At 40.1% G+C, this 21,080-nt stretch overlaps 1 protein-coding gene across 1 annotated transcript in view; it reads right to left on the bottom strand.

Moving 5' to 3' along the window:
• Positions 1-21,080, bottom strand: part of LOC138246146 (serine/threonine-protein kinase SBK1-like) — an 81,776-nt gene that overhangs the window by 26,207 nt on the left and 34,489 nt on the right. The window contains exons 2-3 of the mRNA XM_069200422.1: positions 6,230-6,453; positions 4,287-4,489 (exon numbers count right to left, since the gene is read on the bottom strand). Of these exons, the coding sequence (XP_069056523.1) occupies positions 4,287-4,489; positions 6,230-6,401 (375 nt within the window). The 5' untranslated portion in view covers positions 6,402-6,453. The remainder of the gene's footprint in view (positions 1-4,286; positions 4,490-6,229; positions 6,454-21,080) is intronic.

Below are 21,080 nucleotides of genomic sequence, written 5' to 3'. Positions count from 1 at the left end.
GATCTAAGACAAACAGATAAATAAGCAGCTTACAATATTCATTGATTCTAATGATATTCTTCACCAGTTCCAATCAGGATTTACAGCTGGATACTGTACAGAAGCAACTCTATTGGGAGTGATGGAAGACCTTAAAGCTCGGATGTATAGAGGAGGCACCACCTCTGCAATTTTGTCAGACCTAAGTGCCGCCATTGACACTGTTAGCCATAACATATTGTTCACAAAGATTAGAAGACATAGGTGTGTGGTGCACCACCTTAAAATAATTTTAGTCTTTTCTGCAAGACCACTATTTTCAAGTCCGCACAAAACAGCACTGCTCACAAATATACCCACTATCTTGTGGGTGGTACCACAGGGCTTGACCCTCAACTCAACTATGTTCAATGTCTATATATGCCCTCTGGCTGACATTGTAGACAGCTTTGGCCTGACTCTTTTCTCATACACTGACTACATCCAGATCATTTTTTTATGACAGCCTAGGAAAACCAAAATGCAACTGTTTTAAATAACTGCCAATCAAAAGTACTGGCCTGGATGCATACTAACCACCTAAAATTGAATGGTGATAAGACCGATGTCCTGGTGGTAGGCAACCAGCCCCAGTTGTGGTGCCCTCATCTATGGCCTAAGACTCTTGGAACTTGCCCCACTTCAGTGACAATTGCTAAGAAATTTGGCATCAGGCTAGATGGCAAGTTCTCAATGAACACCCACATCACTAACCTAGCAGCCTCTTGCTTTAGAATGCTTAGATGGCTAAAAAAGATTATTCGCTGTCTCCTGCCCTCAGCACAAAGAACAGTAATACAGGCATTGATCCTTTCTCATTTGGACTACAATAAGGTCTTGAACCTGGGTGTTTTACAAAGGGTGCCCTCACGTTTCTGCAGCTGGTTCAAAATGCTACTGCAAGGCTGCTTTTAAAGCCACCAAAATTGTCCTACACAGCTAAGCTTTTGCATGAACTCCACAGGCTACTTGTGAAAAAAAAAGAATTAATTTCAAAACATTATGTTATTATTAATATTACTGATATTTTGTAAGGCGCCTATGAAACACAGGCCCAAAATATTTTAGATATCTGATATCACCTTACAAACCACTACGCTCTCTACATGTTAGCAATTCCAACCTTTTCTCAGTACCTGGAGTAAGGATATCTCACCAAGGTGGTTGTGCATTCTAACTAAGGCCCAAATTATGAAATGCGATGCCACAGTCACTGAGATCCTGTTAGTCCCTCTCGATTTTTCAGAAACAACTTAAAACCTGGTTGTTTGAATACATTTTCCTATCACTCTTTACGAAAGTGATATGTGAAGACCTAGCTCCAGGAAACCCATTGCGGGTAGCCACGCGCTTTACAAATCATCAATAATATTAATAATAACAATAATAATGGTGATGACAGATGGAACTAAAAGGCGGCTACTGTCAATGTGTTACAGCAGTACGTGTTGTTACTTAGAGTAAATAACAAGCTGATATTTGAAGACCAAACCTGTATCTACTCAAAACTAAAATGTACTTTATGGCAAATCTATTTTATATCATGAAAGCCTCATTTTGAGGGAAGTCAACCTAATTTATGCAAAATATAAAGATTGCATTTCATGGAGAGATACCTATATTTTCAGAAACTGAGAAGCTGCTGTTTGGGACATACAAAATATATTCATAAGTGCTAAATAAAAGTGACAGCTAATTGATATTGAGTTCAGGCAGCATTTTAGTGACATTGCCTCTTTCTAAGCAGGGGATTTTTTATCTAATAACTTATACAAAGGCATTTTATCATCTATACTTGTAACTCTTTGTATGGTACTATTACTACTTCTGCCTGGGTACTGAGCATGGTAGATAAGTGTCACTGCTTCTGTGAGCTCTATACAATTGAGCAGTGGCAGTAAAAAATAGTCATGCCAGATTTCTTTAAAGTGTTTAACCTATGATTTGTATTACTTTCCCTCTTCTTAGTCATGAAATATCCACTTGAAAGAGGTGGGATGAAAAAATGTATCTTGATGCCAAATACATTTCGAAATATGAAGGGCCACATAACGTGGTATACCAAGATTAATTTAACTCACAGTAGTACATATTTCCTTTTAGTCAGTTATTAGTGAATATGTGCCGAAAATACAAGCTTTTCCTTCCCTTTTCAAATGTTCACTTAGATTGCGATCCCCAATACTCCTGGGAGTAAGATGATAGAAATGCCTGGTATGTCACAAAAGTATTAGAATATTTTCATTACAGCACTTTTAGAAACTGTATATTCTGCATCTTTGCCAAGTTATGCAATAATTGTGCTGTTAAATGCACTTTTTCATGAACCCCACCAGTCTGTATTGTAGATTTCCCTGAAAAGGTTAACCAATTATTTGATTTTGTATCATGGAAAGCACAGTACATTGACATGCTGCTGATAAGTAAGCTAAAAAGCTGCAGCCTTTCTGGCTGGGCTTATGGTTTTCCCACTATTGTAAAATAAGAAGCAGCCTGCAGACATATATTTAAAGCTACCACTATTTCCTCAGACTGAAACTAAAGCCAGCTGCTGAATGATCTCATCTGTACAGTTGGAGAGAATCCTATTGTGAAAGGATTGACTTATGATTCCAGTGTAATGAGTACCAATGCAGGGCAAGTGGCAGCTACACATGGAATTCCAATATATGATTCAAAGGACCTGGAAGCTAGTTATAAATGAAAAGGCCTTTACTGCTTTATGTACCCGACCTGTGAGGATCCTATAGAACTCAAGAAGTCCACTAGCTACAGGGCTTGAAAATTTTAATTACAAAGCAACAATTCCAGTCCAACTGAAATAGAGGTGACCAGCCACCATTGTTCTTGGATACTGAGGAGTGGGAGCATGTGCTCTGTCTTTAATGTATTTCAGAGATCATTTCAGTGTCTTTATATAAGTGATCTAGTGGGTGCATTTTCACCAGATTTTCTAAAAAAATTTATGTTCTCTAATTGACATTTCGGTCTTTTGTGTGTTTATGTGCTTTCTCTCAGTTCAATAATCTGCAAGTCCTTCTATATTTTTATGAATCATTTCCACCTACTCCCCCTTCTCTTTTATCACTGCACTGCCTGACAGTTCTCTACAAGAGGCAAATATATTTGAAATATATTTGAACAAAAACAGCTCTCCCCACTTACACAGAGCTGATTTATTCTTCTACAGCAACAAAGGCTTAATGCGCTATTGGCATGGTGGGAGTTTGTCTCATTAAAACATATGCCCAAATTAACTAAATAAATACCAAAATACGGGTGAGGATTTACACTTTTACTGCAGTGTATTTATTCGCTATTCACAAGCATTCCTAGCAGTATGTCTGGAATGCTGTGCCAGTTTCAACAAGTCTTGCAGGGGGTCAAGTTCTCCATATTAGAGAATTATGCACAAATGTAATTTTTGTCTCATCCTATCATTGAAGAGGAGTTATTACAGTCTAACATAGGCTCCCGCTGCCCCACAGTGTTGGGGGACCCCTAAGCTCCATGGCCCCCCTCAGCACAGTGCCCTGGCCCAAGAACTCCTGACTGAGTCTGGGGAAGGGCCCCTCCATGTAGTTTGCAGGGGGCAGGGCCTCCGGTTTCATTACGCTACTGAGCAGAAGTACATTTTCCCCCATGTTGAGACATGTAAGGGGTCAGAAGGAAGAATGTGAATTGCCACAATCATACTTGTATGGTTACAAACTTCAAAGGCAAACTCCCCATTTGTCACCCCTTAGGAAGGATTCACTTCTGCAGATTTTTCATACTAGTGGGAAAGAAATCTGCAATAGTAAAGTACTTACATCTGCCCGAAAGTCCATTGTGAATTCATGTCAGTCATAACAAAGAATTTGGTTGTAAATTATGTTTACAAGTAAATGTTTTTGAGCATATGGTCCACTATTGCCTGGTTATGTGGATCTGGTCCAGTTCATTCAGCTCTAGTTTGTATAATGAGATTATGATAAGTTTATATTATATTATATATCATCCAGAGGGAAGCAATGGAAAGGCAGATGCTTGTCTGCCCTGGCTTTTGCAAACAAAATGAGAGCAACTGAAAGAAAAAAAGGTAATCAATATGATTCCATCGAAAACATCCATTGGTAATTTTTCTGTCATCAATTACTTAAATGACAGTGTTGTTTAATATGGGAATTAATTGTTTTAAAGTAAAGTGTGTGTTTAACTTAAAGAGTGTCAAAGTTAAAAATTAACCACAGTTTAAGCTCTTTAATGTCTTTTTATGTGAAACTTACCTGGGGTGGTATGATATCAAACAGGTCCCCAGCTGCTGCATACTCCTGGGCAAAGACATAGTGTTCATCTGTTTCAAATGCTATATCATACATGCCGATGATGTATGGGCAGGCAGATAGATATCGTGAAATGCAATACTCTTGAAGAAAACTCTTCTGTTTTGTTGTTTTTTTTCTTAGAAACTTTAACGCCATCTTTGTACCTTTGATAAAAACAAAAATACTTGATAATAGTAAACTTTCTATTTTTCAGTTTATACGATTTTACAGAAAATAAGATAAGTATACATTTATAAAAGATACAAGATACAAGAGTTTCGAATACTGCATTGCCTTGTATTGGTGATACTAATCACACATAACTGTTAATTGTAGGAACAACCTCATACAGCCATGATGCCTACACATGATTAGGTCATCAACGTGATTGGTGTTCTATGTTTTTTACCAGTCTCTAGAAAAAATCAGACTTTTTAGCCTATCTGTAGGTTAATGATTCAAAGACAAACACAGATTGTTTTAGTGCTCACAGTAACACAGAATGTTGCAAAGAAGTGTGCGTTCGTAAGGCTGCATTTGGTAATTTCCAATAGCTTTGTGGGAGATGTAGATTTTGTATCTTTTATTTAATTTTCCATTTTTTATCAAGCTTTAAAATATTAAGCAATTTTCAGTGAGGTAATCACGTTTCATTTTAACAGTTAGTACAGTTGACTTTTCTCCGAGATAATATCCTGACATCATGACATTTCATGTTCATTAAAGTTCTTTAGATGAACTTAACTTTGATAGGTGGTTCTGAATTGCAGCATTGTACTTGAAAGAACTAACATACTTGAAGAAATTATGAACAAAGGTCATCAAAATTAAGGTTAGAAAGTTGTTTGTGAAATATGATCTGGGTTCCCTATTAAAAAGCTGGAAGGCAAATGCAGATGGTGTACATTTACAAAAATCCACATTAGAAACAGATCTTTTGACCTTTCTTATAGAAATGATTTACAGCACATTTATAGAAAATACAACTTTATAATTTTAAATCGCAGCCAGGCATTGCTGTGTTCATGGTTAACATTCCATCAATGACCATTAGGTGCTTCTTAATGCTAATGAGGGTGGCACAGATTCCATGCAATTATAATGGTTGTGTATAAAATCGGCTTGCACAGTTGGGTCACTAGTCAAAGTGTGAGGATGCTTTCTGATGACAGCTCACATGTTTTGCTGGCCTGCTGTGAATTCACAAACCCTAGAAAATTATTTCTAAAATACTAAGAGGTTGCAGAATCCAGCATTCAGGTTTCTCTTTATGATAGAATCTGATTCTGTAACTGGCTGTGCTTATTTTCAAATCGAGTGACTACATTTTATTTTTTATGTAATTTTATGATGGATACTGCCATATTAATGTGTTATTATGGTGGATCTGAGTTAAAACTTGTGTTAATTTTTGTACATGATAATAAATGTGTATCTCATGTGTAATCACTTTCATTATTCACACCTTATATATGTGGACTGAAATGGTGAAAAAAACACAAGTACCTATATTAGTAAGGTGCCAATTCAAAGTTAGCACCACCTAATGAATGCCCAAAAAACTTGATCTTAAAAAATTGAGACATTTTCTGCAGTTAGACAGAATCTTTGCGTCATGTAGAAATTTAAGATTTATGTACAGTAGAAAGAGATTACATTCTTATAAGAAATTAGATTTTCAAATATTTGCACATTGCAAATAGTGCATGGCCACACACACTCACAGTGTAGTCCAATTAGATAATTCTCAGTCAGGAAGAAGCACCACACCCAGTGAAGTAAAGGGTTTTAGTCGGCTGTACCTGTGGCCTGGGATTTTAGGCAATAATAACGAAATAAAAAATAAATATAATGATACGTTAATTCACCATTTATACTACATGAACCTATCATATACTTCTTACCTCTGGTTTTATGGATAACTAGATCCACTCTGCCATAGGTTCCTTTTCCAAGCTCTCTTATTACTTCATAATACTTATTAATTTCAAGCTTTTCCATATGTTTTGCTGTAAGTAGCTGAAGCTCATTCAAAACATCCATGGGTCCTCTTGTCTGTAGCGATGAAAAGTTCATTATAAACTTCTGTACACAGTATTTGGTCAAGATGGACACCTTCAGTATTTACCTACAGGATTGAGAATGAAATGTTATAATGTTGAAATCATATGCACATTCATACATATTTAGTAACATTAAATCCATGAACGAAGGCTTGTGTTTACTGTTTTCATATCCAAAAATATTGAAAATTGGTTGCGAAGAGTGCTTAATTTCTGCCGGTGATTAAAGGTGTTGTGCATCAACACTCACTTTTGTGGTCTGGAATTTATGATTCATTCTAACACTTTGGCCAAAAGCCAGAGAGAGGAAAAAGATGAATTAAAGAAGGCGGTAAACAAAGTCAGCAGATCTGTTGTTGAAAAGAAAACGAGAATTGGCAAAGCCAATATGTCTCACCTATTGGGTTTGGCAATGTTTGGCTTTTGCAGTGTGGCTAAAACTAATTTTAAAAGTACTATGAATCAGCCAGCACTAATGTTCTTTTTTCTAAAAGTGCATTAGTGCTGGGTGAATTATAGTCCTTTTTTTATTATTTTTTCTAGCAATGCTGCACAGCAGCCATGCTGCTATACAGCATGGGTGCATATCATTGCTAAAAATTTCAATGCCCATACTTACAGCAGAGCCAACAGTCTCAAAAGCGAGACCTACTGCTTTGACCAGTGACATAACAAAGGGAGGGGAAGGTAAGCTCCAGGGGCCCCGCAGACCAAGACCTGGCCTAAGTGAAGCTGGAGGGGGGGCCCCCTTCATGTTCTTTGCATAGGGGCCCTCTCCAGTTTTGTTACGCCACTGGCTTTGACAATGTTTGTTAAGTTTCTGGACAACACCCTTGTAATTCTTAGAAAATCAATTACTCTCCCCATTTTTGAAAAAGAAAAGAAAATATGACATTAAGCAAAACATCCTATCACTTAAAGAAAGCAATTGCTCCCATGTCCATATCTTAGAAAAAATACATTAGGAAGTATATAACATCTGTTGTCTCAACAAAAGTAGGTAACATCTGTTTTCAAAATAAAGTATACATTTGAAAGGAGAAAAGGGCTGTTGCGTAGGCTCTCATTATCCTAATGAGACTACTGGATTTTTGGGCGGCAAGATCGTTCACAGTGTGGGGGACTAAGTCTAACCCACAGCGGAGGACCCTTGTCACCCCAAATCCGGGTTGAGCTCCGGCTAACTAGCAGTGCCTCATCTCTCCCAAAGGGAAGAGACAATTGGGCAGCCGAGCACATGACATCTTAGTGTTTCCCAGGGAAGTCGTGGTCACTCAGGTCCTAACCAGTTCTCTCATACACAGTGTGGTCTCATATATAAATGACAAAGACAGTTTGAGTTTTAGTGATTGGTTTAATAAAATGACTGCATTTTAGATAACAAGGCGTGAGCCGCAATAACCAGAACCATACAACACAGTAGGATTGAAATAGTAACGAGGAGAGTGAAACATAAGAATAACGCTATCATAATGCAACTAGATTACGTTCTCTCTCCTAAGTTCTACTGTATTTTGAGCACAGCATGTTAAGCTCTAAGCCTGCCTTTCAGGTTCCCCCGGGAGGACATCGACCCTCATACCTGAGCAAAGGCCTGTGATCGGGATCAGCATCTGCAACAGGGCAGTCAGCGTCTAGTTGTGGGTTCCTGGTCGGAATCTCCCTCTTACGTGTACCAGGACAGGACTAGGAAGTGTTTTTATAACTAACACGCTGGTGTTCTAAGAAACGTTCCTACGTAAGAATGTGTACTTTCTATGAACCCTAAAGACTAAACTTCTACCACGTCTATCGGCAATGTACCAGACTGTGGGGGTCATTCTTACTTTGGCGGGCGGCAGAGGCCGCCCGCCAAAGTTCCGCCGTCAGAATACCGCTGCGCGGTCAAAAGACCGCCGCGGTAATTCTGAGTTTCCCGCTGGGCTGGCGGGTGACCGCCAGAAGGCCGCCCGCCAGCCCAGCGGGAAACCCCCTTCCTTGAGGATGCCGGCTCCGAATGGAGCCGGCGGTGTGGAAGGGGTGCGACAGGTGCAGTTGCACCCATCGCGATTTTCAGTGTCTGCTTGGCAGACACTGAAAATCTTGGTGGGGCCCTGTTAGGGGGCCCCTGCAGTGCCTTTGGCATGGGCACTGCAGGGGCCCCCAGGGGCCCCATGACACCCATTACCGCCATCCTGTTCCTGGCGGCGAAAACCGCCAGGAACAGGATGGCGGTAAGGGGGTTGCAGCGCCGCCATGGAGGATTCCCCAGGGCAGCGGGAAACCGGCGGGAGACCGACAGTTTCCCGTTTCTGACCGCGGCTGTACCGCCGCGGTCAGAATGCCCATGGATGCACCGCCAGCCTGTTGGCGGTGCATCCGCGGTCCCCGGCCCTGGCGGTCCATGACCACCAGGGTCGGAATGACCCCCTGTATCCTTGACTGAATCACAAAGCGAGCAAGAATGTAATGTTTGAGAACTTCACTGCTGAAGTAAGCTAAACACTGTGATAGAAGGAAATAAAACAAGACCGTGAAACTGGTTATTGTAAAATAACAGTGCAAGGCTAAGTAAAATGCATCTAGGGCAAAGTGCACAGAGGCCTAATACTTTAAGCAAATGTGCAGAAAGCTATATTAAAAATGGCTACACTACAGGGCTTCTTTGAAGTGCATGTAGTACGGTAATACATAGTTAAAAAATGGCAAGAGGTTCAACAAGTACAGCATGGAAGAAGACAAATTAAAAGTAGTGCCTTAATCAAAGTTTGATCAGCGGAAGGACAGCAATCAAGAAATCAGTACCCAGTCCATGCTCCAGCTAGAAGAAGAGAAAGTGAGGCCAGCACACGCTGGCCAATTAGAAAGCAGTAAATAAGAGTGACAAGGAAGACAACAAATGTTAAGACCTGGGGGGTTGCTAGGCTCCTGCTGTATACAATGTGACTTGCACATGAGAGCACATTCAGTGCATGCGCAGTCGCAGGTGAGACTTAAAAAGCATGGATGGTGGCCTGGCTTGGCCCCCGCAGAATATGGTCACTTGAGTCAGGAGCGCCATGTTGTGGTAGGGAAGTTCTCTCTGTTACTTGCTATCTAAGTTATCTGCAATGAGATGATCCTTACCTCAGAAGGCTTGCAGACAAATGGGACACTATGTTTCGGTTCTCTAAGTGCTTTCTTTCTCTGAAAGCACAGGGGCATCCCTGCGGTTCGTACACCAAAAGATGTGGTGTCCAATTTAAATCTCCTCCCACGCTCCTGTGACAGAACATTGAGGTGGACATTATGACATTGGGGGTAAAACGCCTACCGCTGTGGTGACGGCCGCCAAAATACCGCCACCGCTGCTACCATCCATCCTCCATATTATTAGCACTGACTGACGTCTGCCACAAGAAGGGCGGAAATCCGGCAGTGTTCATGGTTGTGGACTGTGGTAAGCTGGTGCTGTTGTCACCAGTACTGCCACACCAGTAGAACGCTGCCAGCCGTATTATGACCAGTAATATGGCCTGGCGGTGTTCTGCTGGCAGGGCGCTGCTGGCAATAGCAGTGCCTCTTCGCATTCCCCGCCGGAAAACCTCCTCGCCCAAGGTAAGTCGGGCTTCCGACAGGGGAAGGGGTGGTGAGGTTGGGAGGTTGTATGTGTGTGTCTGAGTGTGTGCATTAATGTCTGAGTGAGTGTGTAAATGCATCTGTGTGCGTTCTGTTGTTTGCATGGTTGTGTGCATGTGAGTGAATGCATGTAAGAATGGTGAAGTGAGTGCATGTCTGCATGTCAGTGTGATCATTGTAAGAATATGTGTGAGCATGTCTGGATGTATGCATGTATGAATGCGTGTATGCCAGTGTGGGTGATTGGGTGTATGCGTGGTGCGTGTCTGCAGGTGTGTGCGTGTATGTGGGCGTAGAGGGGGTGTTTGGATGGTGGGGGGTGTCAGGTGAGTGTTGGGGGGGTGAGGGAGCCGCCTACCGGTGACAGGAAAGGAATTCCCTGTCACCTGTAGGGCTTACTGCCATGGTTTTCGTGGTGTTGGTAACGCCAGGAAAACCATGGTGGTAGGCTGGCTCACAATGCCTTCAGCGGTACTATGCCGGCCACTGGGCTAGAGATGCACATCTCTGGCCTGACGGATCATACCGCCATGGCGGTGAGTGGGGAAGTGGCAGGTTGGCTGCAGCCAACCCACCAATCTCATAATGTATGTATGTACCGCCAGCTTGTTGGAGGTCATCCCACCACATTAACATTCACTGCGGGGTCATATTGACCCCCTATTTCTTCACAACGATGACCAATTCATTACAAAGGTACAGAAGAAAGTTGTTCTTTCAATGACTCTTGTTGCATGCAATTTCATATCCACAACAAAGTGCTTATTACAATTTATTTTCAGTTTCCTATTCAAATGATGCTTTTTGTTAGTGCTCTGTCTCCTACTTATATCCTCACACAGTATGAAATCCTTCTCCATCTATGTTTTTGTTAGTTTATGCTCCTTAATAATACTATGGCTGTTACCCCTCTGGAACTTTAATAGAGGTCTTGTTTGGGTAAGACTAGGAAACAAATCATCTTCCAAATTGGCTGTACTTTCAATTTGTAATTCACCAATGGCAAATAGTCTCTCTGAGACTGAGCTAATGCCTTCTAACATTTCTAAGTCCACAATGCTTTTGCCTTCTCTGAGACCACAGAATGCTACCTTCACTAATTAGCAAGTTAAACAAGGCCCTCCATCTACTTTAAAGTAACAGTCATCTGTCTCATTGGAACTCCCCTTGAAGAAAACAGAGCTACACGCCCCTTTGTAGCGAAAACCAATATTTGCATTTAGCACTTGGATGACAAATGGTCTAATATGGATACAGAAGTCTCAATGATGAAATAACGAATTAGGTATGTTCAGGATAAAAGTCATAAGATAGCTACCTTGGAGAAGAAAGTGGCGTAATTAAACTTTCTGATGGAGCACTTGAAAAACAGAAACAAGTGAAACAATCTTTCGACTTTAACATCTTCCTGAATGTATTGAAGGCACAGATCCAGTATCTGTTTTTCACAGCTTTCCTGCCCCATCTAGTTGACTTACCACCTTTAACAGCTATTAATATTTAGGAAGCACACTAAGCACATTAGCTTGGGCAGTGCCCTCAAACCCTGCATACACTACAAAACCATGTGGAGTATTACTTTAATTTCTGGAATTTGTTGACGTTCTGAAAATACTTAATGCACCAAAGACTAAAAAGGAACTATTCTAATCATGAAAGAAAATCTTCTATACTCACGACGTCTCAAGAGCAACAGCCACATGGAGGATAACATTTCTAGACCTATAACCACAACTTCATGCCTTGGGTGCTCTATATGGCCTGCTTCATCAATCTTTTTCAATGTCACATTCCAAGACAAAGTTACTTCTTACAAGAATCCTGTAGACCTCAAACCATTTCTAAGGAATTATTCCTCCAATACCATGGCTACTTTGTGTTCTTCTAAGAGTTCATATGATATATTTGCTTTATGTGTGGCTGATGTTTTAACTATTTCATGTTGTTTACTTGTGGTTTAGCTGTATTATAATGTATGTCCTCATTTCTGTTTTTGTTCTTTGTTGCCTTCTAATATCTTTGTATCTCATTCCTTTATATTTGTATCAGTTTACCCTGACTTTAGTACACGTTGTTCCCCTGCTTCGGCGTCTTTGCTTTGCACTGTCACTACCCTTTCCTCAGTTAAGCCTTATAACAAGGAATGTTGCTTCCGTTGTCAATGGTATGGCATGTACTGTCTCTTTCCATTAGATCTTTTCCTTTTCTTCCCCTTTTTCTTTATTCTTCCTCTATCTATTCCATTTTCCTCCTGTGTTTCTTCTGTGTCTTTCCTTTTTTATGGACTTCTCCTTTTCAGTTTAATATTAGACATTGTTGTACTTTGTTCATAGGTAATACCTTATACTATTGTTACTGTTTGTAACATTCAGAGTGATCTAATGGAATGTCAAAAGATTTATTAATCCTATAAAAAGAAAGAGTTTTGTCCCTTCTAGCAAAATATGATTCAAGTGTGGCTTTGTTTCAAGAAACTCACCTCATAGAATTGGAAGCTTTAAAACATAAAATTGGTTGGGTGGGTACAGTTCTGGCATCACTGACTCCTCATAAAAGAAATGGTGTAATTATTCGGTTTCACAAAAATCTAATATTCACAAATGTATTTCGAGTAACAAAGAATGAAGGTAGATGGAGTCTTGTTTAATTCCTGATTAATAACACCTCCTTATCAGTTTTTAATGTTTATGGCCCCAATTAAATCAACTTTAATTTTTGACCTGATATGTGTAAACACTGATCGCATTTTGGTGATGAAGATTTTAATAAAGGAAGAGATTTTAACCAGGCTATGGATTCATTTCTTGATGGATGATCCACATTGAAATTCATACCATTCAAAATGCATAAACAGTTTTGCTCCTCCATTACTCAAAGACATTTAATTGACTCCTAGAGATTTAGTAATCCCTCTTCAACAGAATAGCCTTTCTTTTCCCTGCATAGCTCACTCACTAGGTTAGACCATATTTTTCTTAGTAAATCTCTCTCCCAAATATTATTAAATCATAATGGGTCACATTTTGATTTCTGACAATGCTCTTGTGATTACAGATTTTGATTTTATTTCATTACAATCCAAATTTAGTAGGTAGAGATTTAATAATTCTTTATTGCAAGATGCCCACTTTTCTTCATCTTTTCTTTCTTTTGCGGTCTTATCCATGATGATCCTAAGATTTCGCCTTAACTTTGTGGGACACTTTTAAAGACACTACTCATACTTTTATTATTGATTTTGTAGCCAGAAAAAAGCCCTTTAATAGAGAGCATAAATCCTTATTATCCACTATTAAATGACTAGATCATCAATACAACACATCCAAGTTTGATGCTGCCTTAAAAGACCTTATAAGAGACAAAGTACATTTAAATTAATACTCTACAAATAATGCATCTTCCATATTTCTTAAAAGTATTGCTCATTATTAAGGTGGTCGCAAAGAGGTTGACAAATTGTTAGTTAATTATCTTAAAATTGGAAAACAACACAATGATATTCATTCTTTATGTGATTCCCCAGGTTCTCATTTCTTTAAAGATGATATGTTGACTGAATTTGTTAAATATCATCAAACTCTGTGTAATCCAAAAATGATCCCACCATCTTCACTCCTATTTAGATGATATTCCTAAACTTGTTAATGCTGATCTTAATTGTTTTTTCACCTCTTAAAGATTAAACAAATTTTATCAGATGTTTCTAATGGACCTTATTCACTGCCATTCTGCGCACCCGGAGGTGAATTCAACTAGGGACTTGACCCCCCTGCACAGCACTTGCCTGGGTGAAAACTGGGCCAAGAGCAGGCCTGTCTGCGCCCGTCTGTACATAGCTGGGCCGGGCCACCCCTCCTGGCTTGGGTTTTTAGTGGGTTTAACTGGAGTTAGGATTCTCCAAGCTACCTTTGATCGAATTCTAGGAACTGAGTAAGTGACTGAAATCATTTTCGCAGCTGCTGCGAAGGTGTATATTGATCCATAGCATGATTTTCGATTTGGTCTAGGCAATCTCCTTTGTACATTAGGCGCAAGGCAATTGGAAAGGGGGGGAATGGAAGGTAAACACCAAAGCTCGCAGCAGGAAAAATCAAACATCCTATCCTTTTTGTCATCAGCAGTGGATGCCCTGGAGCAGGAAATTATGTGGAGGGTGAACTGGCCCAGCGCAAGGGTGCAGACACGTAGCATGTGTCTTCCGTAGTTTCCAAAGGCTGCACACCCCGCACGGACGATACTGCTCCGAACCTTGTTACAGTGGAAGCTCAAGTCCCTCATGCAGAAGAGGTTGCAGACAGTGCTGTGAATTTGGGATCTTTGGGTTCTGAAAATGGAGGTGATTCCATATCCACAGCACAAAAGCATAAAAAAAAGAGGGTCATGGTGGGGGAGTAGTTTGCAACCGATAATAAGGTCCAACCAGAGGGGTAATATGATAAAGTGAAAGTAGCGGAATATAGGCTGGATCGAGCATGGGCTAGGAATGGATGTCTGTCATCCAGCATTTTAGCTCTCCCACTGGGCTATTTTTACAGGTCTCATCAAGTTAACCAATACTTTGGGATGGAGGCCAGGTTGTTGAATGGTGGTCAAAGTTCCCACCGGCCCAGTGTGCTGCAAGTACAATGCTCCAGTAGATTTTCCCCCTTCAGCCAACTGGATGATTGTGATTGACAAGAAGTCTCAGCAGTAGATACCTCAGATAACTCTGGATAGTCTCTTCTCATGAGATAGCCTTTGATGCTTGCGATGTAAAAGACTGGTCTACTTATATAGGGACGGATATCACTTTGCTTAGTTGTAATATAGTTGGGTTTTTAGCAAATTTTAAGGAAGCTTTGTGGTTAAAGTATGTCAAGACCTTTCACCTGATTTATCTTCAAGAGACCTTGGAGTGATTGAATGTTTTTTCACCTCGAAGGCTACACAACTTATTTTACGCCCCCAGCTCCGTCAGTTACAGGGTGTGCTAAAGTGGACTTGATTATTTTTGCTTCCATCAGGATAAATGGGTGGTTAAGGGAGCTGATGTCGACCACTGCAACCATACAATCCCCTAAACTTACAGTCACAGGGTCATGATGTTTGGTGTTGACAAATGTTAATAAAGCTAAAAACGTGGTCGCAGAACTCCGCTTGTGTTCACGATTTATCCGGATTTATTGTTTTTTTAAGCCATCAGATGAGGGGGAAATTGTCAAGCCTGTTGTTGGTGTGGAATTTTAATGTATATCAGTGTAGGCTGGAGAATCTTGGTGCTGTGGACCCTGTCAAACAGGTTGTCACTAGCAAAATCTCCTGGAGTTGCTGTTTGTTAGAGGGGCTCCATCTAGAACATACGTGGGTAGTGACCAAGTTTATGACACTGTTGAATGAGTTTAAATTGGAGTACACTTTGGACAGGCTAACGAGGATGGGGTCCTGGTTCCAACTTATCAGGGGTAGAGATGTGCTTCTATTATTGACTATATCTTTATTTCTGCTACAGTACTTCCCTTGATTAGCACCTTTGAAATTACAAGGCATCCTTGTAGTGATCATTATCCTCTTAAGCTGAAGCTGAGGGGCCCTAGTTTGATGATAAAAGAAGCTTTACCTCAGCCTGGATCATCTCGGCTACAGCCTCAGGATTGGGGTAGATGGATTAGGTGGTCCCTCGTAGACCTGGACTCCTTTATGTCATCTTTAGTCTTTAGTCCAAAGTTGTGCATCTGAGTTTGCTGTTTGTTTAGATTCCACTTCTACAGATAAAGATCTTTTGAGTGCATTTGCTGATGTTGCAAACAAGGTTAAGGATCTTCGTATTTCTAAATGTTTTAGGCTGCCAAATAAGTCCTCAAAATGGTTTGACTCTATTTGCTTGATGGCATTGTGCAATCTATAAATAGCCCTTAAAGCCATACCTAGGGAAGCGAAGTTGGTGAGAAATTATTGTTGTCTTTATAAAGAGCAACTCAAAATAGGAAAGAGGTCTTCAGGAGCAGAAAATGGGAAGATTTGGTATAAGCCATTACAATTAAAAACAGTGTGCTGTTCTGGAGTATAGAGAATTAGCCCAGTTTTGCTCAGGAGAACATCCCTAGCATATGTCATCATATATCGGCCCAGGACTGGGTGGCCTTCTACGAGAATATATTTAACTGTCCCATACAGGGCGGGACTGAAGTAGAGGCTGAGGTGGAGTGTGCGCAGTCTAACCAGGTTTTTACCTTAGGTGAGGTAGTTTAGGGTATTAAGGGTCTAACTAGGAATAAATCCCCAGGGCACGATGGAATTCCTCCTGATTTGCTTGTATTGTATGCTGAGGTTTGGGCGCCAATATTAACATTGGTGCTGAATGCAGCTGTCAGGGTGGATCCCCCATCTTCTTGGTCTTTATCCACTATTGTTTCTGTATTCAAGAACGGGGACAGGAATGTTACAGGGCTATCTCCGTCATTGATTCTGTAGTGAAAGTCCTGGGGAGGTTATTATTGGAGAGGATGGATACCTGAGCAGTAGAAAGTAATATTATTGCTGAGTGTCTATATGGCTTTCAGCAGGGCAAGTCAACCATAGATCAGCGTTTAAATCTTTTTTTTGGTAACCAGCAAATATACCACTTTCCGGTCTGAGACTATGGCCCTCATCATGACTGCAGCAGTCTTTTCCCAAGAACGCTGCAGCTGCGGACTACGGAAGACCACCAGTGCTGGCGGTCTTCTGACCATCGATGCTGGCAGTCTTCCGACCGTTATATTATGACTGTCACTGGCAGTCGGATATTTGGCGGCATTCACTACAGCAGTTGGCGGCTCTTAGGTGGTTCCACTGCTGACACCACCTCCCCAGAAAAAGACCGCCCACAGAATTACGACCAGTAATTCTGTGTGGCAGTCTTTTTCTGGCGTGGTGGTGCCGGCGGTGAGAGCACCAGGTCCCATCCCCCCACGGAGGAGTACCTTGTCGGACGAGGTAAGTGTTGTCCGCAAGGGAAGGGGGTGAATGGGTGTGTGTGAGTGTGTGTATGAATGTCATGAATGTGGAGGGGGGGAGGCGGAGTGATTGTGCATGTGTGCATGCGTGTCTGTGTGTAAATGTGGTGATGTATGTGTGTGAGCATGTGAACGGGGGTGGGCTTGGGTGCATGCCCCCTAATCGGCTCCCGTCCTCTAACAGTCCTATTTTATGCGGATGATGCAGTCTTGATGGCAAGAACTGCAAGTGGTCTGCAGAAGTTACTAAACGTTTCTGATAAACTCATGAAGGATCAAGACCTGTCACTATACCTGTCAAAGTCGTACATTTTGTTGGTGGTCCCAAGCCTTTAAAACGGCTGACCTTTTCGCTAAATGGGTCCCCCCTTGCTAAAGTTGAGAGCTTTCCCTATTTAGGGGTCCAGTTTGATTTTTATTTAAACCAGAACCACCTGATTGAGGCAAAAAAATGGAGTTCAGGAGGTCAATAGTGGCCATTTTTAGCTGTGCTGCAAGACTTGGTAGCTATTCTCTGAAGGCACTAACAATAGTTCATGAATCTAAGTGCTTATTGAAGATTTTATATGGGAGTGAGCTACTGGGGTACCTTTAGGTAATGGGACTTCAGATTGAAGAGAATACATTTTTTAAATGTATTTTATGTATACCTCAATGTGCTACAACATTTGCTGTCCATGAGGAGCTCGGGGCTAAGTACCTGAGGACCTTGTGTAAGGAGAAGCTAATGTTAAATCAATTAGTCATTCAAGATTGCTTATGTATGACTCACGTGATGAAAATCCCCTGGTTTAAGGATGTCAAGCATTCCTTTGTAAAACTGGGTAGAGAAGGTCTCTTTCTTAACCTGGAAGGCATTGTTAAAAATGATATGAAGTGAGTTAAAGATTACTCTAGGGAGAGGCATCCCCTACTTAGAGAAGAGACTGAGCTAAGGAAACCCACAGTCTGGCTCTATAACCTGATAACCACTACATGGGATACTGAGCCGTACCTGACCATAGTGAAAATTAATAAGGAATGGTGTTTGCTTGCTCATTTCAGATTGAATTTGTTGTACCCGTATCTGGCATTTCCTAAGGGATGCTCTGACCCTGTCCGACTGGGCCCTTGCAGATGTGATGCTAATTCTACTCAAGATACACTAACTCTTTTGTTAATCTGCAAGTACTATCAGAAACCAAGGCTTAGTTATATTGTACCTTGGTTAAAAGTGTGGGGATTTAGGCAGGCAAGGCCAGCCCTGCTACACTTACAAATGTTGTCCGAGGTATGGCCGATTGCAAATGTATGTAAAGTACTGAATGCTGCTTTTCTCATTAGAGGCACCTTGGAAGATGGATTTTAATATTTTGATCAGTCTTCTTTAAAATACAGGTTTTTATCATTAGTAGTTATTGCATTTTTAGATATTTGTATTTGCTGCTGTGTTAATGGTTTCAAATTTTGTAACCGAATAAAGAATAAAGATCACTTAAGAGGGGTAACACTTCTGGTCGCGATGGGTTCACTGTAGAATTATTTTAATTATTTTTAAATATTTTGCTGCCCAGATTATTTCAATTAATAATTGCTTTCCTTATTACTGGCATGACTACAGGTACATTTCAAGAAGGCACGATCTGCCTTATTCACAAGGAAGAATAGGATTCCTTGTACTGAAAACAAATTACAGACCGATTTCCCTTATGAAAGCAGATTACAACATCTTTGATAACATTCTGGTCCTATGTATGGATCCCTTTATACCCACCTTAATAGGGAAAGAACAATAGGATTTTATAAAATGAAGAAGATTTGCTTCAGATAACACTAGATTTTTTTAATGTCCTTAATAAAGCTTCCCTTCTTCATAATCCATTTGCATCCATAACAGAAAATGCAGGAAATGGTATTTGCTAAGAGTTGACTGGAACTTTCTGCTCAAATCTTTAGCTTGGCATGGTCTTGGCCCGGAAATAATTTTGCTTATTACCTTAATGTATGTCTGCCCAAAAGCCTCATTTTAGTCAATGGAAACCCCTATCCTTATTTCTCCCTTCAAAATGTGGTACATCAAGTATGTCCATTATCCTCATTATTATTTGTTATGGCTCTTGAGTCTTTCCTTTCCCATAATCAAAATAATCCATCAATAACTGGTTTCTGTTATGGAAACGATCAGCTCATGATGACATTCTTATCTTCATACCAAAGCCTAATACTCTCATTCCACATGTACGTAAAGAAATTTCACATTTTTCCTCACTTTCAGGTTATAAAATTATTTCAGATAAGACTGAAATTCTCCAGCTCAATAAATTCTCCCCTAAACACACATTTGAATCCTCTGGATTACAATGGAGCTCTTCAAAGAACAGTGTATCAGAAATGTGTTTGCACTCACTGTAAATTAATGAATTAATATTAACCTCAAAGAAGGATTGACTAAAGTTGAATCCTTACTTTCTTCTGGGAATCCCTTGTTTTTTCCTTGGTGGGGTCATCACCCATATATCATATATATATATATATATATATATAAATATATATATATATATATATATATATATATATATATTTATATATATATATATATATATATATATATATATTCTCTATGATCCTTTAAAGATCCCTTCCTTTTATTTTAGAAAGAGTGGCTCTCTCCTTTCTAAATTTTTGTGAAGACAGACTAAAAAGAATATCTATAGCAAGACTTAAGAAATGTAAGCACAAAGGTGGGTATAAATTTTTAGGTTTCTCCCTTTATCATATAGCCTATAAGTTTGACACACCTCTTTATGGCTGTTCACAGTTCCTTCCCCATTTTTGCCATTATCGCTTGATATTGAAAAATTGTTTTTGAACCCTTTTTTTCGCTTAAGGGATGATTTCTTGGTCCTCTTTTTCATATATTGCATCTTCACCCCTTTTTAAACATGCTTGCTAGTTGTTGAAACCTTGTTATTCCCCAACTGTCTTCAATTGTACAGTATTCCTGAAATCGTTTTTATGGTAAAATGAGTTTCTTAAATTCCAAAAATAGACCATCATATTGGAAATCTTGGAGACAGATATATATGTGTGGTTGAGGTATTTCATGAGGATGCTCCTAGATCTTTCCCACTCTTTCAGAATTTTTTTTAGCTGTTCAAATTAATTCCAAAACAAATTCTAGAATCTAATGAATATTGTACTGGATGACATTTACTGATCAGAGAATACATTATCTCCTAGTTCGTCCTATTTACAACCTTCATGCTTTTAGATTCTTTCCTAAAACCTCCCTCATACATAAATCTTTTTTCTCTACAGATCTTTCTAAACATAAGTCCAAGGAGGAACTTCTCTAAGAATCAGGTGTAAAATGCTACTGGTTTATGCATTCTGGGATTAACTATGGCTTAGAATTCACAAAATATCTTGAGAAGCCAGTACAACACATTGTTTTCTTTATCATAGACATTATATTTCTCCCTCCTGTACCGCTACGTTCTCTATTTATACTAATAAGAATTGCTTGTCATATATGCAGCCAATAGAGATCTCATGCATATGTTATTTTTGTTCACAAACTCTCAAACGTTTTGGCAAAGGTGTGGTCTCAAAGGAAAGTGATTCATCATATTCAAAATCCCTTTTCAATTTTAGCCATTTTTCTAGGGAGATTTGTGGATACTAACAATAGCAAAGTTCTTATAAATACATTGTTAGATAATTGTTTGCTTTAGGTTATCAGAAAATAAGTATTAATTGGAAATGCTCTTTAATATTTCATGCAAAGCTTTGTGGTATAATATATGTCATCATCATGGACTAGACAGGCCCTTTGTGTCCCATTCTCTTTCACTGATACAAAGGGACTTAGGGGGTCTTATGAACATGGCGGTAACAACTGCTGTGTTCATGCTGGCGGTCAAAACACTGACCGCTAGTGACCACGGAACCCCGCCGGCCAAATAATGTACATTTCTGTGGGCTGGCGGGTGGAAACATTGCTTCCGCCCGCCGGCTCACAGGAAGGCGCGGGCGGGACATTGGCAGTGGCTTCACATGGAGCCGCCGTCAATGCCTCTGTGCGGTAGGTGCAGTTGCACCCGTCACGCAGATCACTGCCCGAAAACCGGGCAGTAACCTGC

This window comes from Pleurodeles waltl, chromosome 7, assembly GCF_031143425.1.
Source record: "Pleurodeles waltl isolate 20211129_DDA chromosome 7, aPleWal1.hap1.20221129, whole genome shotgun sequence".
Classification (NCBI taxonomy): Eukaryota; Metazoa; Chordata; class Amphibia; order Caudata; family Salamandridae; genus Pleurodeles; species Pleurodeles waltl.
The sequence above is the reverse complement of the archived record's forward strand: the minus strand, read 5'-3'. Positions and strand labels throughout refer to the sequence as shown.